This window comes from Elgaria multicarinata, chromosome 17, assembly GCF_023053635.1.
Source record: "Elgaria multicarinata webbii isolate HBS135686 ecotype San Diego chromosome 17, rElgMul1.1.pri, whole genome shotgun sequence".
NCBI classification, from domain to species: domain Eukaryota; kingdom Metazoa; phylum Chordata; class Lepidosauria; order Squamata; family Anguidae; genus Elgaria; species Elgaria multicarinata.
In genome coordinates this window covers 1,383,550-1,410,195 of record NC_086187.1, presented here as the reverse complement: position 1 = coordinate 1,410,195, position 26,646 = coordinate 1,383,550, and the positions used below count along the sequence as shown (strand labels likewise).

General features: G+C 42.8%; 2 protein-coding genes across 2 annotated transcripts in view; both read left to right on the top strand.

The window, feature by feature from the left end:
• Positions 1 to 26,646, top strand: part of LOC134410239 (BTB/POZ domain-containing protein KCTD5-like) — an 89,440-nt gene that overhangs the window by 18,243 nt on the left and 44,551 nt on the right. The window contains exons 2-5 of the mRNA XM_063143410.1: positions 7,117 to 7,225; positions 7,786 to 7,877; positions 15,032 to 15,127; positions 18,176 to 18,301. Coding sequence (XP_062999480.1) covers positions 7,117 to 7,225; positions 7,786 to 7,877; positions 15,032 to 15,127; positions 18,176 to 18,301 — 423 coding nt within the window. The remainder of the gene's footprint in view (positions 1 to 7,116; positions 7,226 to 7,785; positions 7,878 to 15,031; positions 15,128 to 18,175; positions 18,302 to 26,646) is intronic.
• Positions 1 to 26,646, top strand: part of KDM8 (lysine demethylase 8) — a 402,374-nt gene that overhangs the window by 366,710 nt on the left and 9,018 nt on the right. The window lies entirely within an intron of this gene.

Genomic DNA, 26,646 nt, shown 5'->3' with positions numbered 1-26,646 from the left:
TTTCAATGCAACCCTATGGGGGGGCAAAAATGGAGCTCCGGATCCGGATCCGGAGCTCCGAGCGGAGCGGAGCGGAAGTGGGCGGAGCGGGGGCGGAGCGGAGCGACCCGCTCCGGAAAATGGCGGATCTGCAAGTGAAACCTTTCCTCTGCTCAAAATATACTGTGGGTATAATCTGGTGTAGGTGTTTAATAACTGTAAGGCAGGTAAATAATTCCAAGCTGACACGTGGTATTTGGTAGCTAACAAAATTTATTGTTATTTAAAAGCATTAAATAAAAACATACTTTCAATCCTGCCTAATCTAAACTGGATTTATACTTTGCATACCTTAAATCCAATTGGCCTGAATGAAGACTGCAATTGGTCGTCCCTTCTGTAATGAAGTTGTAAATGCGCTCTAATGCTCCATTTCTCCAGTTTGTTGTATATTGTATTTTTTGCATCCTTTTGTATTGGTCTAATGATATACTGTAAGTATGATATAGGGAGGGTGAAGAGTAGCATTGAGGTAACCTGACCAATCTAATTAGATGGGCTGCTGCCATAATATAATTGGCTGGTTTAGTGGCTACTTAACAGAGACAGGAATCCGCTAACCCTCAAACCAGCTGCTCTAAGATAATAACGCAGTCAGCAGCAGATAGACTGTAAGTAACTTTGATGTGCCTCTGTCCTTTTACTTTTTTAACAGCTTTAGTAGAAGGTTTTTTTTAGTAATATACACCATTTGGAATATAATTTTTTTGTAACCCACAGGAGGCTTGCTCTATTGGATAGACGGGAGTGACATTGGCTACCCAATTCAGGGCTTTTCTATTAAGTCAGCCCGTATAAGTACATTTTACAGGAGCTCTGTGAAGCCTGGTAGGTCAAGGCACTATGCAATACATTAAAATATTTGGCTCAATTTGGGTTACATATCTTTCTGCTATTCTCTTCACTCTTAGTATTTTAGAGTGTTTTTGTATGTTTCAATCTTTGCAGGGGTCACTGAAGAAGACACCCCGTTGTCGAAATGCATTTGACCTGCTTTTTAATTTCTCTTTTGGTTTTTCTGTATAACATGGATGCAATCAGATGTGTACAGTAGATGCCAGTGCACTTTAATTGTTTAATACAGCTGTTGAATTGTATTTATGTGATAAAATCTTGTAAAATTGTCTTTTTCCTTAACCCTTTGAATTTGGATAGTTGTATATTTTGTTAAGGACAACACCCTTTCTTTTTACACCAACATGGACCATGACAACTGACTCTACCCCACCACTTTCTACTATGCTATCTAGGCGCTGCGTGATACCTTCACACCAGGCAGGCAATTCACCTACACACAAACCCAAACTTGACAACTCAAAGTGCCTTCTACCAACTTTAACTGGTATGTCAAGGACAGGGATAGCTTGGCCGCAGCAATATAGGCACTAGTACGCTCAAAACTGGATTAGTGGAAGTAGCAGCTAGTGCAGAGTGTAGTAGCTTGGCTGTTGTCTCAGGCTTTTCTTTTTCAGCATGTAACACCATTGCTGTGGGAACGGCAGTGGCTTCCTATTTGCTACCAGGACAGGCTTAAGGTTTTGTTAAGTATGAAGTCCTAAACGACTTGGGACCAAGATATTTGAGAGAGTGCAATCTCTGTTTCTAGCCTGTTTGATCACTTAGATCACCAGATGAGGCACTCCTGGTGGTTCTGAATGGACCTGCAGTCCATTTGGAGTCCACTTAGAGTAGAGCCTTTAGTGTATTGGCTCTCTCTTTATGGATCTCTGCCTGTTGATGTTAGGCATGCACCTTTTGTTTTGTTTTCTGCGCTTGCCGAAAACATTTTTATTTAAACAAGCCTTCCCTGACTAACCAGTCACATCTTTTCTGGCATAATCTGATTTTCAAGGCTTTAATTCCATATTTTAATTTTTTGTTCTTGTTAATATTCCTCCTTTCTCTTTTTATTGTTCATCACTTGGATATTTTATTGGATGTAGAGCAGTATATTAATCTTGTAAAATAATACAATAACAACAAAATAATATCCATGCCCATAATGAACTAAGCTAAGGGGTGGGGTGTTAAATAGTAAAAGAAGGCTGTGTCTAGTGCTGGCATCCTAACACACTTCTGCAAACGATCACTCTGTGTACTTTTTCTCCCTTACTGACTCCAAGGAGGTTCTGAAACATGGATAGCCTCTCTATAGCAATCTCTGCCTTTACCCTCAACCTTTTCAAGAAGCTAAGTGCCAATGATCATAAGAACGTTTTTTTTTTCTCCTTTGAGTATTCTTCTGCTCTGTCGATGATCTCTTTGGGTGCAAAAGGCCACATGGCAGTGCAATTGTCTTTGGCTGAAGGTGAAGAGATTCACAAGGAATATAAGAAACTTATTTCTGAAATCAACAAACCAGGCACCAAATACTTGCTTAGGCCAGCCAACAGGCTCTTTGGAGAAATTTCATGATTTTCTTGAAGTAAGTCATACTGTATACATGGATCTAAAGGTGTCCTTTCACTAGCAAAAGGCTGCGTCCAACTTTGTGAAAGAGCATTGTATGAGAGAGTAGCCCTAATCCAAAGGAGTTTGTACAAACCCTTGTGTATACAAACTCATTTCCAAGGCTTTTTACCTGTATGGTTCACTGCAGTTTCTGCACACCACACCCTGTATTTTCCTTATTCACTGTTTCCTATACTGTAATACACCCCCTGAGTTGTAGGAAAGGTTGCAAGAAATCCCTCATTTTAAACAAGAATTCACAGAACATTTTAAAATACTTAGGCATTCAGATCACTAAGGAAATCAAACAACTGCGTATATGCAATTTTGATCCTTTATGGAATGCACTAAGAAAAGATATGACACTGTGGAAGAAACTTAATTTATCTTGGCTAGGGAGGAATGCAGCCCTGAAAATGACTTTGTTGCCTAAACTGTCTTTTTTATTTCATACCCTGCCAGTAGAGATTCCTGGAAATGAGTTCAAACGTTGGCAACAAGCTCTATCCACATTCAGTGGAGGGGGCAAACGCATCCGGGTCAATCAAGCGACACTATTCCGACCAACTAAACTAGGGGGGTTTGGTGTCCCAAATCTTAGGCTGTACCATGATGCTTTTCAATTGAGGCAACTACTCAAAATAATTAGAAATGAGACAGCAATCCCGTGGGTGTCAATTGAAAGCGCCCCCTGCATCCCTACGATCAGGGCGATCCCATTCCTTCCAACACTGAAAAAACATATTCAAACAATTAATAACCCGTTTTTGAAAGCAAATTTAAAGGTATGGGCAAAGTGGGCAAAATGGTTTGCACCATCCCCTTCCCCCCTAACCCCGATTTTAGACCACCCCCGATTCAGAGATCAACTGCACCATATTAGTGCTAATATATCCCCGCACTGTTGGCATGGTTGCTCCGTTCCTGGCACTTATATTCATCTTTGGTGGGAATGTCAACAGGTCAAAACTTTTTGGTCAAGGGTTTTCCAAACCATTACAAACATTATTAATGTTGAAGTAGAAACTGACCCAGCACTGGCTCTACTTTCTATTTTTAGGAATGCCAATAGAAACATTATTCCCAAAGCCTTGGTCACCCATTTGCTGGCTGCAACTAGGTGGGAAATTGCCCAATTCTGGAAAAGCGACAGACCTTTTGACCATCAACGTTGGTTTATTATTATTTATTTATTTATATAGCACCATCAATGTACATGGTGCTGTACAGAGTAAAACAGTAAATAGCAAGACCCTGCCACATAGGCTTACATTCTAATAAAATCATAATAAAACAATAAGGAGGGGAAGAGAATGCACCAAACAGGCACAGGGTAGGGTAAAACTAACAGTATAAAGTCAGAGCAAAATCAAGTTTTAAAAGCTTTAGGAAAAAGAAAGGTTTTTAGCTGAGCTTTAAAAGCTGCGATTGAACTTGTCGTTCTCAAATGTTCTGGAAGAACGTTCCAGGCGTAAGGGGCAGCGGAAGAAAATGGACGAAGCCGAGCAAGGGAAAAGTAGAGACCCTTGGGCAGGTGAGAAACATGGCATCAGAGGAGCGAAGAGCATGAGCGGGGCAATAGTGTGAGATGAGAGAGGAGAGATAGGAAGGAGCTAGACTGAAAAGCTTTGTAGGTCAACAGGAGAAGTTTATATTGGATTCTGAAGTGAATTGGAAGCCAATGAAGAGATTTCAGAAGTGGAGTAACATGGTCAGAGCGGCGAGCCAAGAAGATGATCTTAGCAGCAGAGTGGTGAACAGAAACCAACGGACTGATGTGAGGAGAAGGAAGGCCAGTGAGAAGAAGGTTGCAGTAGTCCAACCGAGAAATAACCAATGCATGAACAAGCGTCTTGGTAGAAGAGACAGACAAAAATGATCGAATCCTGGCAATATTATACAGGAAGAAACGACAGGATTTAGCTACTGTCTCAATATGAGGAATAAAGGAGAGCGAGGAATCAAATATAAAGCTAAGACTACGAGCTTCCTTGACTGGAATAAGTGTAACGTTATTGACAGTAAGAGAGAACGGGAGGTGAGAAGAAGGTTTAGGAGGAAAAACAAGCAATTCAGTCTTTGCCATATTTTCAATGACCAGCCACGAGTCAAGGCGTTCTGCTGAATGCTTTATTGCTTTAGTGTTTTATTGCCAATTACCCAGCCATAAATCTCTGGCCAAGAATGCAGGAGGGAACTGCTGCAGTTTAAGAAAAACACAGTCCTTTAAGTAAAGTCCAATAGTTCTAGCCAGAGACAAGTTCTGAAGTGCAAGCCTACCGATCCGGGTCGAAGAACCAAACAGAGGGTGCTGGGGTCAAGGAGCCAAGAGCAAGCGAAGGTCAAGTCCAGTCCGATATCAAGAGCCAAGTCAGTCGTCCAAAATGCCAGGGATAAACGTTCAAGCAGAGTCAATCAAGCCAGTCCAGGTCAGGAAACCAAAGTCACAGACAAACGGTAAGGCGTGGGGCACAGTAGCAACCGGAGGAACGAAAGGTGTTTGCTACAGTGGACCAGCGGTCAGATTTCCCCTTTTCAAGCCCTGCCAGCATGACCCCACCCAGCTCCCAGCTGTGCCTCATTCCCCTTACTACAGCTCAGCGTTTTCTCCGTGCCTGTTCTGCAGGCGCGTACTTCGCCTGATCCCCTGCCTTTGTTCTGCCCTTTTCCTACGTCTCCTTTCGCGGGGGCTGGGTGGTCGAACCACCTCCGTCTCTGACTCAGCCTCAGGAGAGGCAGGCAGAGGGAGTGACTGACTGACCCGTGGCTCCTCCACGGGGCCTGCATCCTCCTCCATTGCACGACTCCCTTCCAACTGTGCACCGGTCTCTGGTCTGGCTGTGGGGGAGGAGACACCCTCTACTACTTGTAAGTTTGCCTCCTCTTCATCTGAGGAGGCTTCCTCGAGTGCAATCCTAACACATATTAAGTTTCAAACGACGATGAAGCAACCAAGCTGAGATATCTGAAAGACATGCTGAGATACGATCGTGAACATCAGGAGAAAGATCCGGAGATGAAAGATATAATTGTGTATCATCGGCATACAGGTGATATTGGAGGCCATGAGATTGAATATGATTACCCAAGGGCAACATGTATAAAGAAAACAACAACGGGCCAAGCACCAAGCCTTGCGGAACCCCTACTGAAAGGGGAAAGGAGGAAGACGAGCTGCCATTAGCCAACACGCTGAAAGAGCGACCCGCTAGATAGGAGGCAAACCAGTTATAGACAGAGCCACAAAATCCGAGGTCATGAAGGGAATCTAAAAGAAGATCATGATCAACCGTGTCAAAGGCTGCAGTTAGATCAAGGAGAATAAGAACGGACTTAGCAATAAGAAGATCATTGGTAATCTTAGTAAGGGCTGTTTCAGTGGAATGCAAAGGACGGAATCCAGATTGAAAAGGATCCAGAGCAGAGTTACTAGAAAGAAAATCAAGACAACGAGAGTAGACCACACGCTCCAGGATCTTTGAAACAAAAGGCAACAAAGAGACAGGTCGGTAGTTAGACAGAGATAGCCTATCAAGAGTAGGTTTCTTGAGAATAGGAGAGACTGTAGCATGTTTAAAAGCAGAAGGAAATGAACCAGTGGACAGAGAAAAATTAATAATATGAAGCAAGGAAGGGAGGATAGCAGGGATAAGATTAATAAAGACGCGAGAAGGAATCGGATCACGAGAACAAGTGGAAGGCTTCGAAGAGCGCAGTATTGTAGACAGATAAGATTTGGTAAGATTTGGAAACCAGCTTTAAATGATAAATTGACACAACATAGCAGGTTAGCAAGAGGAGAAATAACATCAGACACATTTGTGGAAAGCTGGTTGGACTTTTTCACATTTATTAATATGAATCCTGGCGAACCTAGACCCCCAATGACTCAGGAATCCTTTTGGTCAGAGGTTCTAACTTAACCTGCATCTTTTTCTGTACCAAGTGCTTATTGAAGGAATGAACACCCATGTTTTTTTATAGTGGTGCTATGGGAACATTTATATTGTTGTTGAGTGTTTTCTTTTACTCTGTGTATTTATTGTATTTGTCCTTACTTGAAAATCAATAAAAATAGTATTTAAAAAAAAAAAAGAATTCACAGAACATGACTAACCAATTTTTCTCTTCTTGTTCCAAATTATAAGGATTGATAAGGATACTGTTTTGATAAGGATACTGTTGTTTTTATGCTTTTTATGTTTTTAAACTTTGTATATTAGTTTTTAATGTTTATTGTTTTTAACTTTTGTAAACCGCTCAGAGAGCTTCAGCTATGGGGTGGTATATAAATGCAATAAATAAATAAATAAATAAATAAATATAAATAAACTGCTTTGTTCTATCAAGGAACCTTTTTTTAAAAATTGCTTTGTTTGTGGTTTTAGATTATATAGCTCCATGATGTGGTGGAGTGGCTAGTTTCTTGCATGGGAGACTGCAGAAATGCAGTTACCTTTAGGGTGCCAGGCTGAGGAGGGCGGGTGTTCTCCAAAGGATGATTTTATTGTTTTAACTGATATATAACTGCTCTGGGAGCCTGATAGTTGATATACAACTGCTCTGGGAGTTGATAGAGTGAAGTAAGTAAGGCATTTAAGTAAATGTATATCTACTTTAAATTAGGATGAAACAGGTGCCTACTTAATAGACAGAGATCCAACCTACTTTGGACCAATATTGAACTATCTCCGGCATGGGAAACTGGTTATCAATAAAGACCTTGCAGAGGAAGGTATGTGTTGTTGTTTAAACTGTTCTAATATTTCTTTATAGTTGTATGCTCAGTATTCTAACTGCTGTGAGAAAATGGTTTAGGTGGAGTTTTTTAATTAGTTTCCCATTTCTACCATCGCCTCAGATGTAAAGCAAGGCAGCCTGTTTGAGCTTGGCATTACTCTGTAACTTGTGATGGTCTTCAGATCTAAATTTCCTAGACTTGAATGGTTCTTTAGGAACAAGGTCCTGGCAATTAAACTGCTATAAAGTCAATTTTTTGTAGCATTGTACAGCTTAAATATTTGTTGGCGTAGTCTCTCCTGAGCACTTCCATGTTGGCCCAAGGAGCCCTTGGCTCTTGCTGATCTCTTTCCATTTTGGGTGTGGAGCAGACATCTTGCTTTGGCAACTGGACTAGTTCCAGGCCAGCTATTCAGGGGAAAGTCAGAGATGGAGGAGGAGTCTTTGGGTTGGCCACACAACACCTCTTGAGGCCTGCTGGTGACAAAGACTTTCTCTCAAGAGACTGGAGTTTTGAGAGGACTTTTTTGAATGTTTGTTTCTCCCTCCTATCAGGTGTGCTTGAAGAAGCTGAATTCTACAACATCATATCCTTAATAAAACTTGTGAAGGACAAAATAAGGGAAAGAGACAGCAAAATCTCACAGGTGGGACTCTCTTCACTTTAAACTTTAGCTTTGCTATGTGGGTAGATCTTTTGTCATGCGTTTGTTTCAGCACATGTGACTGTGTTTGGCAGCAAAATGGGGAGTGGTTCCTGGTATACCCCTTTCCTTCCAGTTCTAGAAATATTTCTCTGTCCATAAGTGAAATGAATGAATGAATGAATAGTTTATTTGTTTGTGGCACAAAGACCATTACAAAATACAAAGTTGCTAACATCGCAACACACATTATTTACAATATTCATAATCTTTAGGGTACAATCCTTTATTATCCACGGAGACAATCTGTAGATCTTTCTAGGGATGTTCCGTTTGTCTGCAGCGCCCGCCCTTTGCTATCACACTGGTGACATGCATGTCAAAGTCACAAGAATAATTTCAGTGATTACATTATAACCTGAAGTGCTAACAGTCAATAACTGGCACTATCAGATAGGTGGGATCTCTGATGATAGTTTATACAAGGTTATTAAATCAAATGGTCCGCCTTACAATCTACGCAGACTGTGTTAAGAAAGTTATTTCTGATTTTTTGGGCTGCAGCAGCAAACTTTGCTACCTTGATTGTGATTGCTTTACTATGGTCTGCCAGCAGATCGCAGATAATGTCTCTGGTGTGCCAACCTGCTCTTGCTAACAATAGTTCCTTTAGAAAACGCTCCCTGATTTCTTTGTACAGAGGGCAACGCAGAAGATAATGTGCTAGGTCTTCAATCTCCCCCGAGCCACAGATACAGATCCGCTGGGCATGGGGGACTTTTTTATACTTCCCCTCCAAGAAAGCAGAGGGCATTGTCTGGAAACGAAGGGCAGTAAAGGCCTTTCTTAGGGCAGGAAATGATAGGTCAAGCAAATATTGTGCAAAGTACTGTTCTTTCTTAATAAGACTAAACCATGGAGAGAAGGCCTGTAATTGGCTAGCTATTTCGTTTCCTTGGGCATCAGCCTCATAGATTCTATCTCCAATGCTCCTTTTGTTATTAGCTAGCAACTCCTGCAGCTCCTTGGCATAGAGCTGGGACAAAGTTAACCAGTTATGTGCCCATCCACCCTTCGCCAACTGTTCATTGAAGCATTGTTTAGCTAAGTTGTTTTCATCTAGGGTCATTAACTTTTTCCCATAAAGTATGATACTCTTGTGGATTCTTGACTTAAAGGAGGGCAAATCCACCTCCATTCTTAATAAGGCGGCGGGAACCCCTACTGGAAGAGCTAACAATTCCTTCAACACCATGTTCTGTATGGTCTCTACTGATGAAATAGAGTCTTGACCCCATAATTCTACCCCATACAATAGTTGCGGGAGAACTTTGGCTACAAAAAGCTTCAGGGTAGGGGCAACCAAGGAGCCACCTTTGTGTCTTCCATATGATAATATTGCTTTGGCTGATCTTATAGCTGAATATTTGGCTGCCTCCACTTGGGTTTTCCAACCCCCATTATAGGAGAAGTATATTCCCAGATATTTAAAACTCATGCATTGTTCTATCTGCTGGCCATCTAAGACCCATCTGTGCACGCGATTTCTCCTAGAGAAGACTACCACCTTGGTTTTAGAATAGTTGATTACTAATTTTTCCTTTTTACAGATCTTGCCTAATCTATTCAACAGTCTCCTCAGGCCAACCTGAGTGATAGATAAAAGGGCCATATCATCTGCGAAAAGGAGCGCCTGAACCTTCTTAGGGCCAATAGAGGGAGGAAAACAGTCCAGAGCTGTTAGCTCGGACACCAGGTTGTTCACATAATAGTTAAACAAAAAAGGGGCGAGTAGACAGCCCTGTTTGACTCCTCTTCTGATGATAATTTTGTCAGAGAGGGTCCCAGATGGGCCAATCCTCACTCTTGAGTCCGTTTGTGAGTGCAGTTTTTGCAGCAAAAAAGGAGTCGTCTCTCTCTATGCTTGACCGTGAAAGTTTGTCCCAGAGGCGATCTCTGTCAACGAGGTCAAAGGCGGAGGTGAAGTCCACAAAGGCCACGTACAGGCTTCCTCTGGGTTGGCTCCGATATTTGTGGATCAAGTGGTTGAGCACAAAGCATTGGTCAATAGTGCTCCTCCCTTGGCGGAAACCGGCCTGTTCCTCCGCCAGGATGTCATTTTCATTCGCCCACGCTTGAAGTTTATCCAACAAGAATCTGCCATAAACTTTCGAAACAATATCCAATAGACTTATGGGCCTGTAGCTTTTGGGGTCGTTTTTTTCACTTTTTTTATATAAAGGGACTATAATGCTTGACTGCCATCCGGCTGGAATATTTCCTGTTTGGTTGATGTTTGAAAAGAGATTTGCCAGGATTGGGGCCCACCAGTTGATATTGTATTTAAAAAGTTCCGGGGGAAGCATATCTTCTCCTGGTGCTTTATCTGCTGCCAGCTTGCCCAATATGCGGCTGACCTCATTTACTGTCATGTTGGGCCAAAATGGGAGGTCGGAGATGGTTAGTCCCTCCTCGGTTGGTTCATGAATATCATAGCTAGCGAAGATACTCTCAAAATGCTGTTGCCATTTTATCGCCGGGATTTGCATTTCCAAATATGGTTTGGAGGCACGTAGGCCCTCATGCACTGTTTCCCAAAATTTGCCATCATCTTTCTGTTTTACTGCCTGGGCAAGCTCTTCCCACTTACGGCTGATATAGACTGACTTTTTCCTTCTCAGTAAGGCCTTGTATGCCGATCTTTTCTCTATCAGAGTTTTTAGAAGCGTATTCGAGTTGGCCTTTCTGACCTTTCTGCTTAACCCCATTAATTCTTTTTTCATGTTTCTGCATTCTTTATCAAACCAGCCAGTGTTTCGGGATTTAGCGCTGCCATATGGTCCTGACTGGACAAAAAGGGGTTTCAAGTAATCCACAATCTGTTGGTAGCCCTCCAAACAACCTAGCTCCCCTTTTTCAATCTGCTCTTTAAAACCCATGAGGATTGGACCGTGTAGCAGATTTACTACTTTGGAACTCAAAGATCCTGACCATTTGATTCTTCTGCTACCTGTGGGACCCAGCTCAATGGAGTAGGTTTTTTTGACGCTAGTTCGCGTGTCCAAGGCTTGCATCACTAGTTTAATAGGAAAATGGTCGCTTTCAGGCCGGTCTTCCACAGAAATTTTTTTAATGTTGTGGAACAGGTCAGGGGAAATTATAAAATAGTCCACTACACTGCCCCCCCCCCTATGAGAGAGGTATGTGTAGTGACCATTAGAGTTGTCAACTACACTACCGTTCAAAATTAACAGAGAATGTAGGTATGCAAGCATTATTAGATTTTTGCCATACTTATTTATTCTTTTGTCATGAGAGTGCCTTTCTAAAAAGAAACCATCGTCCAACGGGACAGGCAACTGTTTCAGTAACTCTGTATTCGATTGCCCCAGACGGGCGTTTAAATCACCTCCTATGATAAAATGGGGATTTTCAAAGTGTAGTTCTATTTCGCTTATTGCCAACTTCAGTGATGACCAAATGGGAGACACCTCCATAGTTGCTGGGGGCACATAGACGTTTATACAATGTAAGGAGGAGCCATTTTTGAAGGATACACGGACAATAAGAATCCCCTCATAGCTCTGAGGAGCCACTGTTACTGAAACGTAGTCCAAATCTACTGAAATGAGGGTTGCCAAACCCCCACTGGCACGGCCAAATTTGTTTTGCCTTGTTGCCGCCTTTGTAAAGGATTTATATCCTTGGAGCTGAGGTTGAGAGCTGTCTTCCACCCATGTTTCTTGTAGGAAGATTATGGAAAACTGTTGTAAAATTTCAACGAAATCCTTGTCAACTAATTTTCCCATCCAACCCGATACGTTCCAGGAGACTATTTTTAGTGTCGGAGAAGTTGTTTCCACTGGCTCTCTTCTTAGTCAGTAGTTTTGTGTGTCAGCAGGGGATCTTACTGGCTCTGGTCGCTTTTGGCAGAGCTCTCCATTGTTCACAGCGTTTGAAAGTTTCTGCCGAGTATCCTTTGGGTGTTGGTGTTCTATAACATCCAAAGGTGCTTTCAGAGTGCTCACACTTGAGATCACTGGGCAAAGTATGCCAGATTTCTTATTTGGTGGATTGATTTCTTTAGATTCCTTCTCTGGTAAGCCGTTTTCCTCCTTGTCTAGACATCTCATGTCTAACCAGGTCAGAGGCTTTGATGTCCCAGGTGCTACAACAGCTTGGACTGGGTGTACTTCCTTCTCATTTTTACTTGACCCTGTGTTTTTGGGAGGTTGGTGTATTTCTACGCGTAACTGGAACTTGGGGGACCTTTTCTTTGTTTGACATGAATCCTCCTTTGTTATTCGACTTGCCTTCACAGTATCCAAATCAGTCATATGTGCTGTGTCAAGTTCAGTTTCCATGTGGTCTCCCCGTTTGGTGTGGTTACAGCCTTTTGCCTTCGCTTGTAGAGTTGTTAAATGCCCTTTAAGACCTTCCAGCCTTAGTATAATTTCATTTTGTTCTACTAGAGGGAGTGCGGAGAAGGAGTCCAATAACATTTTCTCTTCTTCGATTAGAACAGTCTTATCCCCTGGGGTTAACGTTTGTGCTTTAGGATCTGTTTGTTTCTCCTTTTTGTATACAGGCAACACACTGCTTTTATGCCTTAGAGTGGGCACTTCCCCGGAGTCAAGATCAATTAGATTCCCCACAGGGATCTCTATACTGATTGAGTTATTTTTTGGATGTAAATATGAACCCAATATTAAATCCTGTGGTGGGGCTTGGTTCTCAAAGAATCTTGACATTAAAATCTCTCTAGATTTAAGTGCATTTTTACATTTGAGAACTAATTTAACACTGTTCCAATCTCTAAAAGTGATAACAGCACAAGCAGAAATATAGTTGTAGAATAGATATTCCACCTGAGCTATTTTGTCTATAGTAAGTAAGTCTGGAGAAGTCACATTCAGAATTTCTAGAAGATGTAGTTTGTGTTCAGTTTGTGTAAGAAGACCAGTAGGTTTAGGATAATTTAACATCACCAATTTTTGGCGGTTTAATACTAACGACCACTTTTTTATTATTTGGGGAGTTCTTTGATTTTTGTTTAGATTGCATACGTACGCTGTCCCATGGGTCCAATTGTTCTGATGCCTCAACTTGTGTTTGGGCAGTAACTAGAGGCGAAACAGCTGCCTCTTTCGAGAGAGATTCGTCCTTAGTATTGTTTGATTCCATTGATGATGATCCCTGTTTAGTTTGCTTCTTGGTCTTTATCTTCATTTTGTTACTTGGTGGAGAGACCAGTAGTTTGCATAACCTTTCAAGATCCTTTTTTTTATAACGTTGTATCTTTGGGGTCTTTTTATTTTTACTTTTCTTTACTTGAACTACATTTTTCTTCTTTTCTACTTTCTTCTGTTTCTCACCCTTCTTCAATGTGGAGTTACTTTTCGGTGCTAAGTTTTTATTACAGACTTTCCCTAAACCCACATCTTCTAGTTTAGGGTCTGTTTTTATGTACGTTCCCACAATGGTGGTTAGAAGATTGTTGCATTCAGATATGAAATTTTTAATTAATTCTATCTCTCTCATTATTATATAAAGCCCACCTTCTATTGTTAGGCTTTCTTTTCTTATCTGTTCTTGTGCAGCAACCAACTTATTTATTTTCCCCTCTAAAGTCATTGATTTCATTTCAGTTTTTAACTTCTCCATTTGATCTTTCATTGACTCATTTATTTCCTTTGACTCTAGGTCTTCTAACTCAGCGATCTCAGGGGAATGTGTTGGATTTTGCAGGGTCCAATTTTCGAACCTTAGGTGCTCTTGAGCAAGGCCTTTAGGCAGCGGCTCCATAATGGGTGTTTCCCGTTCTCCCTCTAATCCGTTTATTTCTGCTGTACAATCGGATAAAGAGTTCAAAGCTTCAGTCATTTCTTCTCTTGTCTCCTTATATTTTTCCTTCGTCCCACTAGGGATACAAAACTGTGTGATTTGTGTTTGTTTGGTACGTTTACATACCCTTTGGACAAGGGGAGAGACTGGCACCATCCCCTGGCTTCTATAGATACTTCTTGTAGAAACCATTTTAATAAAGAGGAAATACCCAGCACACAGTTCCTCATGTAATTCTAAAAACAGGGGGGCTCACTTCTTTTGCTACCAGAGATTGATATTTTCTACATTAGTCCCCCAAATATTCTGAACAGGAGACTTATTGTGAAGCTGGTGGATAATTTCAGCCTCCTCTATAACAATCAAGAGGAGGGAATAGAAGACAGTAGGTCAAAGCAAAGAAGATAGCCACTTCATTATCCTTTGGAATGCGAAATCAACCACAGGCTTTGTCAAAACAGCCGCAATTGTTCAGTGCTTGATTAGTTTGAGGAGATCAAAAACAGCTGCGAGGTATTTAGGCTCAATGTAAAGCAATTTAGCAATTAAGCAATTAAACAATTGAGTGCAGCGCATTAAATGAATAGCAAACTTGCTAGTTAAAATCAAAGGTAAAAATTCAAGTTAAAAAGTTACAAATTTAAAAAAGTTAAAAAGTTTTTTTTTTAAAAAAAATAGAGAACCAAGAATTAAAAAGCAAAGTATTAAAAGCAAAAGGCAAAAAACCTCCAGGGTCAGCAGCAGCTAGCCCTTCAAATTCCTTTCCACCAGAGGCACCAAAATAAAAATTATTTATACACGTTAAAAACAACAACGGTTATCTCAGTTTTCAGTGGGAGTTGCTCAGGGTAACAAGTCCCTGAGATAAAGTAATTAAGATAAGGTAGTTGAAAGTACATAAGGTGGGAAGAAAAAGAAAATACGTGCACAAAAGGAATTTAAGTAAGCACAATCACGGAGCTCACTCAAACCCAACCGGCTCCGCTCCCGGCTCCTATTTTCCAGCAGTGAAGTACTGTGGTTTTGGATGCTGGGAAAATGTGATTTGCCTTCAACCCATAAGTGAAATGTTTATGTGCTTGTGACAAACATTTAGGTCAGTACCAAAAGGAGAGCAGTAGCTATGTCCTTTGTAGAGTGTAGCTGCCTGGGCAGATTCCAGTAGACTTTCTTGCATTCTCAATCCCAGTGGGAATGGGGAAGGAGTCAGGAGAGCTGCTTTAGAAGACCAGGAATCAATTGGCAAGACGGAATCAATTGGCTGTTAGTTTCCTGCCTCCTGTCCCTCCAGTCTTTTGTGTGTCTCACCATAGGTGCCAGTCAAGCATGTTTACAGAGTGCTGCAATGCCAGGAAGAGGAGCTGACCCAGATGGTTTCCACCATGTCCGATGGCTGGAAATTTGAACAGGTAAGAGAACAATAAGTGAATGGTTCAGGTGTTGTGGAAGTTGCTTGAAGGGGTGTGAAGGTTTGAGGCCTACACAGGCTTGAGTTTGGTTTAAGCCTGAAGGCTCAAAAAATCTCTTGATGGGAGGGGGCATTCTTGAGTTTCATTTTCCCCCTAAAGGAGTTAAGTTTCATTTCCCCAGTTTTAGGTTACCTAATCGTTTGGTTTTAGTTCTGGGGGAGGGTATAAAAAGGGGTAGAGTTAACTGTTCAGGAGGAGAGAGAGGAAGAACTACAGAGAGAGAGACTCTGAAGAAGAACAGCCAGGAGAAAGCTGGAAGGGACTTTAAGCCAAAGCCTACAAGTGAAAGAGTAGCTAGGCTAGAGGAATCTGCGTTTTTATTCCTTTTATGCCTTTTAAAGTCTTACAGCTCTGTTTAAGTAAATACCTTAAGTTCATCTGTCTTTGCCTTATGTCATATAATCTAGTAAATATTCGTTGTTAAAACCTAGTGACTTCAGGAGCGTCATTTGCACTATGCCTAAAGCCTAAACCCCACGTTACTAAGAGGGGAAGGTAGAAACTTGACATCAGATGAGAAGGGCTCTTAAAGAGGCAAAACATCTTTAAGGAGCAGATCAAAGGGTCCAGATAAAGGAAGAACCTTGACAAGGGGTCAATACAAACTTCTTTGTGGACCCTGCTCCTAGAACTGCTAGGAAATTCAGACATAGCTTACTATTATCTAACCTGGGTTTGGAGGTGTGTCAGCCAGTTCTGGATGGGGTTACACTCCCCCTGAAAGATTGTGTCCGCAGCTTGGGGGTGCTTCTGGAGCCGTCCTCCAAATGACAGCCCAGATAGATACGACGGCCAGGAGTGCCTACTATCAGCTTCTGCTGATACACCAGCTGCGCCCCTTCCTAGAGTCGGAAGGCCTAAAGACGGTAGTGTACGCACTGGTAACTTCGAGGCTCGACTTCTGCAATGCGCTCTACATAGGGCTACCTTTGTGCCTACTCCGGAAACTTCAATTAGTCCAAAATATGGCAGCCAGGCTGGTCACTGGTACACCTAGAGGTGACCACATTACACCAGTTTTAAAATTTCTTCACTGGCTGCCAATTAGTTTCCAGGCAAAGTATAAAGTATTGGTTATCACCTTTAAAGCCCTACATGGTTTGGGTTCAGGCTACCTGCGGGATCGCCTTCTCCTGTACAATCCGCTCTGCACACTCAGGTCGTCTGGGAAGAATTTACTCCAGCCAACAAAAATAAGGCTGACAACTATTACCCAGAGGACCTTTTCTTCTGCCACTCCCAGTTTGTGGAATGGGTTGCTGGGAGAGATTCGTCAACTTCCAGAATTTAAGAAAGACATAAAGACTGATCTCTTCCAGCAGGCCTACCCACTTGAATTTTAAATCTGCCTTTTAATGATGTGCTGCTTTTAGTGATGTATTGGTTTTAAATGTTTTAATTAGTTGTATGATGTTGCATTTGTGTTGTGCCCCGACTCGATCCAAAGGGAGAGGCAGGTAACAAATAAATGTAGTAGTAGTAGTAGTAGTATAGAGAAGGAGGAGTAATAATAATAATATATAACATTCATACAACAGTTTTTTAAAAATCCTCAAAGTGCTTCACATATGATATCTGCCATCCTTACGACATTATTTCCATATTGAGGGTTGGGGAAGGTGCTTAAGCTTATCTAAGGCTACCAAATGTAACACAACAACAAATTTGCCCAACAAATTTTTCTTGTAAAAGTTTTCATAGACATTTATTTATTATTTATTATTTATTTATTTAGAATATTTATATACCGCTCCCCATTGAAAAATTTCGGAGCGGTGTACAAGATAAAATGAAAATGAAAACAGAATAAAACAGTTAAAACAAAATTTTAAAAGAAGCAAAAACATCAGGGCGACCAAGGCTGATTCAGTCCCGTAACCAGATCGGAACCCAGACTGGAATGGGTCTAGATAATCAGTATCCTCCAAGAGTGCCTGCACTTCTCCACTTCATCTGATGCACCCAGTGAATTTGTACCTGAATGACATTTGAAGCAGGGTCTTCCACACTTGGAATTCATAACCACTGTGTTTCACCAGTTCTGGGCTTTCTTGTGGAGAAGAATCCAGTACATGCCCCTTCCTTTCCTCCAGTGAGGGGCCAAGCTCATTCTTGAAATCTAGGCAACCCACTTGTTCTACATTCTTTTTTTCCCTTTTTTTCCTTTTGCACAATGGAGAACTCTTGGGTTTGCATGGCAGTCATCTGGGAATGCTCAGGCATGTCTCAGCAAGTTGCAATAAGAACTGTTAACGGCTTGGGTATGTGCGGTGGTGCAGAAAATAGGCTTTAAGCTGTAGCCATTTTGTGATGTTTGTTAGTCAAAATGCTCCATCAGCAATACATGTGGTCAATATTGAAGTAGCAAACAGGAGTCTAATAATGAGCATTTGTTTAGGCAAACACCACAGTTGGCTGTGGGGGCTGAAGATGTGTCATTCTCTGTGAGCACCGAGAGTGTGTTGCTGGTGGTGGGGAAGGTGATAGAGATCTTGAGGATATTGATTGAAACAAGCAAGATCTCTGGGATCTATCAAAACTGTCCCTGCAATGAGGAATAGCTCACCAGGGGCAAAGAAAAGTGTGTTTTCCCCACAACTCTCTTTTCTCGGCCAATATTTTGTAAAGACCATGTTGATTGCTATAGGCTTCCTTGCAGTATTGCTAGAAGGCTTGGTTTTTGGGGACTTCACAGGTGGTCAGGACTTAATGGTTCCATTGAGCATTTATGTAGATTTATATGTGGAACACCAAGGTCTTCAATATTCATAGAGTAACAAAGCTACTCTCTTGCCTGAACATGAATAAAAGTAGTGACAGGTTGTTCTTCCCTAGTTACCTCTGGGCAACTAGAAAGAGAATTCCACCTTTATTTAGCAACTCACAATGTTGTCTCTCGGGGTTTGGATTAAGCCCTTTTTCAAGTTGTGACAAGAGCTTTGGGCCCCATGCAGTTCAACCATCCTGAGCCTCTCTTTTCTGTTCCAGCTAGTCAGCATTGGATCCTCCTATAACTATGGGAATGAAGACCAGGCTGAATTTCTGTGTGTCGTCTCCAAGGAGCTGCACAACACCTCTTACGGAACAGCCAGTGAGCCAAGTGAGAAGGCGAAGGTGAGTCATCTTAAGGCTGGAAGAAAGTGCTTCAAAGCTCAGCCTCTGCATTCCTATACCTTTAAAGTTTATTGGTCAACCACTGCTAAGAAAGAAGCTTGCCTGGAGTTCTTCTGCCCACACCGTTTTGAGTGTCACTGCCCCCCTCCCCCATTGTGGAAAACTGTCATCTGCTGACATCTTCCCACTTCCAGGCATGAATTTTGACTTGGGATGCCTCTGTGCCTGAGGCAAGCCTTTTAGGTATTTTGATCTGAGATCTGAGTTTTTTTAATTGAGTACTGAAATCACCCTCAAGAATCTAGCAGAGGTGTGTGAACAGTAACTGTGTCCTAGCTGGGTGTGTCCTCAACAAAGTGGGTCTATTGGGTTGGATGTTTTTGTTCTGTTATTATTATGTTTTTAATTGTGTTCAAATATATTTGTTTTATTGTTCTAATCCAGTTTTATTTATGATTGTAAGTGGCCTTGAATGCCATTTTTTTGGTAGAAAAGTGGAGTCCAAATAAAATAAATAAAGGTCTCATTTGAGTGTCTGTCACAGCTTGCTGCTTGTGTGGGAGCCTCATAAGTGTGTGATTGAGATGTGTGATTGAGATTGGGTGTGATTGAGATGCCAGCAGAAATCCTTCTGGGCTCTTAGACTTGTATCCATTTCATTGCTGGAGAACTGGGCAGTTAAACTCAACTGTATGAAGACCCTCAAAAGAATTGCTCATTTCTTAATTTACAAATTGGCAGTCATTTAACATGCAGGGGATCAATCCATGGACGTTAGATCTCAGCCTAACATGCACATTTTTCCCATGAAGCAGGTGGTTGCATTTGTTAATGTCTCAATATCTGCTTGTTTAAGAAGATTGCAAACAGTGTGTTGAGCAATGTGAAAGCAAAAATGAGCAGTTGAGGTCTGCCTTGTATCCTGAAAGGCTTAATTGATTATTAAACAGATCCAAGCTTCAATATCTTAGGTAAAGATCCTTGGATAAACTCTTGAATTGATGAAAATTCATAGCAATCTTGTAGCCTTGCCGTGGAGACAATTAGATTTGGTGTGTGTGTGGTGTTCTTGCAGTATGTGGCCTTTGTACTGTAGAGAAGTACCAAAGCTGTGATTTGTGTCTGTTAAGCAGTACACAGAATAGGATACTATCAGGGCCTTGTTAATTAGCAAATATACAAGGCGAAACAAGAGGAGACTTACAAGTCCAGACTTTTGCATCAGTTCAGACCTCAGACACACAGCCGGATAAGGACTTAACAGTCCCAGATTCCTACAGAGCTATTTCATTAATAAATCAAGATGCAAAATTTTTATCAGCTATAATGGCGAAGCGAATGAACACATTTGTAGGTAATTATATTAGGAAGGATCAGTGTGGCTTTGTAGCGGGAAGACAAATGCATAATTTGGTTCGAAGAGTTCTAAATTTAACACAGGAGATAAAAAAGAGAAAGAAAAAAGCAGGAATAATAGCTTTAGACATATTCAAAGCGTTTGATTGTGTGAGTTGGCCAGCACTAAAGATGATAATAGAAAAGATGGGATTTGGGGAAAGATTTAAAGGTCTAATAGAACAATTATATTCACAAAATTCAGCTTCAGTAGTTGTAAATGATGGAATTACAGAAAAAATACAACTTGCCCGAGGAACAAGACAAGGTTCTTCTTCGTGGTCTCTATGCATCACACATATGGGCTCTGCGCCTGCACGGAGACCTAAACCGGAACCTCAAATAGCTTGGTATAACATTTTAGGCGGGAACCATCCCCCAGTGCTACTGCGCATGTACACTCGGTTCCCGCCTATACCTCAGTTCTTCGTCGTCCGCCATTGTGGTAAGACTGTAGGAACCGACCTCTTAGCGTTTTTCCAACTTCCTCCTTTTTGGCTCTTCTTAGCTCAATGTAAAGCATGTCTTTCACTAAACAAACCTGCAAAAATCGGGCCATACTGTGGGAAAAAGCCCTCAAGGCTACTGACACCCTGAGACATAAAGACATGGATAAACCACCCACTTCGAAGAAGGCGACGACACAACCTATCATCGAAGAAGAACAGAGCTCTGACATACAGTCGTTTGTTATCTCTGAAACTACCATGGCAGAAAATAGGGTTGGGATACCCCTCACGCCTGGTCGCTCTCTGGCTATTTCCGTGGCTAAGAAAATATCAAAAAAAGCCCGGATGCCAAAGTCTGCTGAAATGCAGAAAAAGAGGAAGGACTCTCAGAAATCCTCCTCTCCATGCGGACCTTCGATACCATCCATGGTACTGACTGCTGCAGTACAGAGCCGACCGTCAGTACCGACCTCGATACCGAGGACCCTAGACTCTATATCTGAAGGAGAAATCAGGGACTCGACACCAACAAGGTCTGTGCAACATGTAACAGCTCCTAGGGACCTAGATCCCATGGAATACGACAGGCACCAAAGATCGCCCCCTGCTCCAGCACCCCCAGATAGGTTTAGGTCACCAAGACCTGTAACCCAGAGGGAACGATCACACTCGCCGCGTTCAGACTGGGACAGAGCCTCCACCTATTCTGATTCACCCAGACAACATGATTGGTGCGATTGGGAGTATTACAGGCCACGCACTTACCTCCAAGAAGATTATCGGTACCAACATCGGTACCCTGCGGAGACGTGTTTTGCACAACCTCCACCGACCTCCAGAATGTTTCCTGGCCCTATGGCGCCGCCTACAACGTACGCGCCATCGCCATCGACGAGCCGTCGATACGAGAGCACATCGCCATGGTACTGAATACCGCAACTATCCCTGCGCTGCTACTGACTCAACCCGAGCAAGCGATCCAACCTCGACCAGCATCGCCCCAACAAGCACCTCGTTCGCTATCCCCAGAAGAGGGCTACCAGTCAGATTCAGACTCTGTGGTGTCTCCAGCCCCTTCCACTCCATCACCTGACGCTGCGGTTAACTGACAAGACCCTGCATCTCCATCCGAAGACATGAGCCGTTTTGCTGAGCACATTCTAAGAACGGCGCAATCACTGGGACTCGAGACACAACAACCCTTGGAGGCACTAGACGACCCAATATACGATGTCCTCCACACCGAGGCGAATGCCCCAGTGGCCATTCCTTTCCCACCTATCTTGCATCGAACTGCCCAGCTGTCATGGAAAACCCCATTGTCGACGCAACCGACGTCCAAGCGCCTCGAGGCGATGTATAGAATCCAGGAAAAGGATGCCGAGTTCCTCTTCCAACACCCTAAACCTAATTCCATTATCGTGGAATCTTCATAGGGGAAATCTCAAAAAATCCACTCAGCACCTGTAGATAAAGAAGGCAGAAAATTAGACTTTTTGGGCAGAAAAATTTACACTTCTACCTTGCTCGGTGTACGCGCTGCCACATACCAAGCCACGATGGCACGGTACCAGGTATTTTTATGGGACAAAATCGGCTCCCTATGCGATTACCTACCTGAGGATAAAAGAGAACTTGCCAGAGTTTTCCAAGCAGAGGCATCAGCCATTGCCAAACAACAGCTTAGCACCGCTAGACACCAGACTGACTGCCACTCTAAAGCAATGATGGGAGCCATAGCACTACGCAGACATGCTTGGCTAAGATCTGCAGGACTAAGCCACGAAACTAAATCTCGCATTGAGAACCTGCCTTTCGACGGCGAGGGACTCTTCAATGCAAAGACTGATGAGGCCATGGACTCCATTCATAAGGCTCGCACGACAGCAAAGAGAATGGGTTTCTCGGCCCCAGTCACTCAATATAAACCAAGGCGCTGGATAAAACAACCATTTATGCAACAGCAACATTTTCAATATGACAGACAACCTAGACAGCAACAACAACAACTGCAGAAGAAACGGACATACCCATCTCACTACCAATCCGCCAGACGCCAGCCTGTTTTCGGGAAGAAACAGCGTCTTTGACTCCTCTCCCCCATACCCACCACCATTTGGGAACCGACTTTACCCCTTTATCCAACAATGGGAAAATATAACGACGGACTCTTGGGTACTTACCATCATCCGCAATGGATACCACATTGAGTTTGATACCCCTCCTCCTTTTTCGGGAGTGAAAAACCATCGATCCAGCTTCTTCATGAAGAACAGACCCTTATGCAAAAGGGAGCTATCTCCTGTGTACCAACAACCCAGATCAATCAAGGATTCTTTTCCCGTTATTTTACAGTCCCCAAAAAGGATGGGGGTCTTCGACCAATATTGGACTTGAGGCAAGTAAACACCTTTATCACCCCCAAGAAATTCCGTATGACTACGGTTGCATCTATTCTCCAGCTGTTGCACAAGGGGTTTGGTTCGCAGTTATAGATCTGAAAGATGCCTGTTTCCACATCTCCATCAGGAAGTCAGATCAACCCTTCCTCCGCTTTTCAGTGGGAGATCATAGAATCATAGAATAGCAGAGTTGGAAGGGGCCTACAAGGCCATCGAGTCCAACCCCCTGCTCAATGCAGGAATCCACCCTAAAGCATCCCTGACAGATGGTTGTCCAGCTGCCTCTTGAAGGCCTCTAGTGTGGGAGAGCCCACAACCTCCCTAGGTAGCTGATTCCATTGTCGCACTGCTCTAACAGTCAGGAAGTTTTTCCTGATGTCCAGCCGGAATCTGGCTTCCTTTAACTTGAGCCCGTTATTCCGTGTCCTGCACTCTGGGAGGATCGAGAAGAGATCCTGGCCCTCCTCTGTGTGACAACCTTTTAAGTATTTGAAGACTGCTATCATGTCTCCCCTCAATCTTCTCTTCTCCAGGCTAAACATGCCCAGTTCTTTCAGTCTCTCTTCATAGGGCTTTGTTTCTAGACCTCTGATCATCCTGGTTGCCCTCTTCTGAACACGCTCCAGCTTGTCTGCGTCCTTCTTGAATTGTGGAGCCCAGAACTGGACGCAATACTCTAGATGAGGCCTAACCAGGGCCGAATAGAGAGGAACCAGTACCTCACGTGATTTGGAAGCTATACTTCTATTAATGCAGCCCAAAATAGCATTTGCCTTTCTTGCAGCCATATCGCACTGTTGGCTCATATTCAGCTTGTGATCTACAACAATTCCAAGATCTTTCTCGTTTGTAGTATTGCTGAGCCAAGTGTCCCCCATCTTGTAACTGTGCATTTGGTTTCTATTCCCTAAATGTAGAACTTGGCATTTATCCCTATTAAATTTCATTCTGTTGTTTTCAGCCCAGCACTCCAGCCTATCAAGATCACTTTGAAGTTTGTTTCTGTCTTCCAGGGTATTAGCTATCCCACCCAATTTGGTGTCATCTGCAAATTTGATCAGCGTTCCCTGCACCTCCTCGTCCAAATCATTAATAAAAATGTTGAAGAGCACTGGGCCCAGGACTGAGCCCTGCGGCACCCCACTCGTTGCCTCTCCCCAGTTTGAGAAGGTTCCATTGATAAGTACTCTTTGAGTCCGATTCTGTAGCCAACTGTGGATCCACCTAATAGTTGTTCCATCTAGCCCACTTTTAGCTAGTTTGTTAATCAGATTGTCATGTGGTACTTTGTCAAAAGCTTTGCTGAAGTCAAGATATATGACGTCCACAGCATTCCCACAGTCCACAAGGGAGGTTATCCTATCAAAAAATGAGATCAAATTAGTCTGACAGGATTTGTTCCTGACAAATCCATGTTGGCTTCTAGTAATCACTGCATAGATTTCAAGGTGTTTACAGATTGACTTCTTTATAATCTGCTCCAGAATTTTCCCAGGGATGGATGTCAGACTGACTGGTCTGTAGTTCCCAGGTTCCTCCTTTTTGCCCTTTTTGAAGATAGGGACAACGTTAGCCCTCCTCCAGTCATCCGGCACCTCACCCGTCTTCCATGATTTTGCAAAGATAATAGACAAAGGTTCTGAGAGTTCTTCCGCCAGCTCCTTCATTACTCTTGGATGCAGTTCCAAGATTTGAACTCATTCAAGGAAATTAGGTGTTCTTTGACCATTTGTTTATCAATCTCAAACTGCAATCCTGCCCCCTCAACTTCTGCTTCACTTTTTCCAGGGGGGTCATAGACCCGCTTTTGGGAGAAGACCGAGGCAAAGTAGGAATTGAGCACTTCAGCCTTTTCTTTGTCATCTGTTATCAATTTGCCATCCTCATTAAGCAGTTGAACCACCATTTCTTTCCTCTGTCTTTTACTACTCACGTATCTGAAGAAAGCCTTTTTATTGCTTTTAGCATCCCTCGCTAATCTCAGCTCATTCACAGCTTTAGCCTTCCTGACGCCATTTCGGCACTTCTGCGCCACTTGTCTGTACTCTTCTTTTGTAGCCTGGCCTTCCTTCCACTTCCTATATGTATCCCTTTTTGTTTTCAGTTCATCAGTAAGCTTTTTGTGGAGCCAAATTGGTTTCCTCTGTTGTCTTCTATCTTTTCTCCTTGTTGGAATTGTTTGTAACTGTGCCTTTAAATTTTCATTTTTTAGATACTCCCACCCATCCTGCACTCCTTTTCTCTTTAGGCTCATTTTCCACGGGACCTTACTTATTATAGTTCTGAGTTTATTAAAATCAGCTTTCCTAAAATCCAGAGTACGTGTATGGCTACGCTCGACTTTTGTTTCCTTCATAATCAAGAATTCAAGTATGACGTGGTCACTTTCCCCCAGAGTTCCCGTAACTGCCACTTTATCCACTAAGTCATCCCTATTGGTCAATAACAAGTCAAGGATTGCCGATCCTCTAGTTCCTTCCACCACTTTCTGTAGGAGAAAGTTATCACCCATACATGTCAGGAATTTCTTGGAAGGGCCGCTTTTGGCAGTAATGGTCTCCCAACAGATATCAGGGTAATTGAAGTCCCCCATCACTACTACATCACACTTCCTTGAAACACTGGTAATTTGTTTCTCAAAAGTTTTGTCCTCGTCTTCTCCTTGATTGGGTGGTCGGTAGTAGACTCCGATTATCATATTCTTTTTATTCCTAGCCCCATTTATTTTAATCCAGACGCTCTCGACAGGGCTCCCAATCTCATCCGCCTGTATTTCTGTGCAGGGATAGGTATTTTTAACATATAGTGCAACTCCACCTCCCTTTCTATTTCTTCTGTTCTTTTTGAACAAGTTATATCCTTCAATTGCTATATTCCAGTCATGGGAGTCATCCCACCAAGATTCAGTTATACCTATCAAGTCGTATTTGCCTTCATGTAATAAGAGTTCAAGTTCATTCTGTTTGTTTCCCATGCTCTGGGCATTAGTATATAGACATCGAAGACCATGTGTTTTATAGTCTGGCTTTGTTCCTACCTTGTTGCAGACACTATTTTGGGACACTGTTGGAGCTGTTCTCTGTACTGTGGTGCATTGGCCTTCATCCATTGTTGCCTCAAAATTTACGTCTCCCACCCCCGTAAGATTCAGTTTAAAGCCCTCCTGATGAAGTTCTTCATGCTGTGGCCGAAGTCATTCTTTCCAGCCCTTGTGAGGTGCAACCCATCTCTTGCCAGCAGTCCATGTTCCAAGTAGCGTAGCCCGTGGTCCCAGAATCCAAAACTCTCCCGACGGCACCACCTTCGAAGCCAGTCGTTCATCCGGAGTATTTTTCTTTCCCTTTCTAATCCTCTTCCAAGAACTGGGAGGATGGATGAGAAAACTACCTGTGCCCCAAAGTTCTTCAGTTTCCTTCCCAGAACTTCAAAGTCTGAAATGATTTCTTCGTAGCTCTGCTTGGCGACATCATTTGTTCCCACATGGATGAGAAGAAAGGGGTATGTGTCCGTTGTCTTTATGAGCTTCGGTAACCTTTCAGTCACAGATCAACCATTCCAGTTCACTGTTCTCTCCTTCAGCCTCGCGACAGCTCCTCGAGTATTCACGAAGGTCATGGCAGTGGTCTGCGCGCACCTAAGACAACAAGGCATTTACATCTACCCTTACATCGACGATTAGCTGCTGGTAGCAGAGGACAACACCACGCTCCAAGAGAACATATCCACGACCCTACAGCTCCTCGATATACTAGGGCTCTGGGTCAACCTCGAGAAATCTATTTTGACGCCACAACGAAAGATAGACTTCATAGGAGTCACCTTATCATCCCTAGACGGGAGAGCGTGCCTCCCGAAAACCAGAGCAGCAGCCTTACGCAAGCTAATCCTCGACGTCAAGGGTCGACCGTCGGTCTCTGCCTGGACGATCCAAAGGTTACTAGGACTTATGTCAGCGACTACCGCGGTCATCAGATTTGCAAGGTTACTGATGAGAATCCTCCAAAATTGGTTTCTCAGGTCCTTCGACCTCCGTACCGACACCCATCGAACCCGTCTCTCTCTACCTCCTTCGGTTCGATCATCCCTGAGCTGGTGGCTA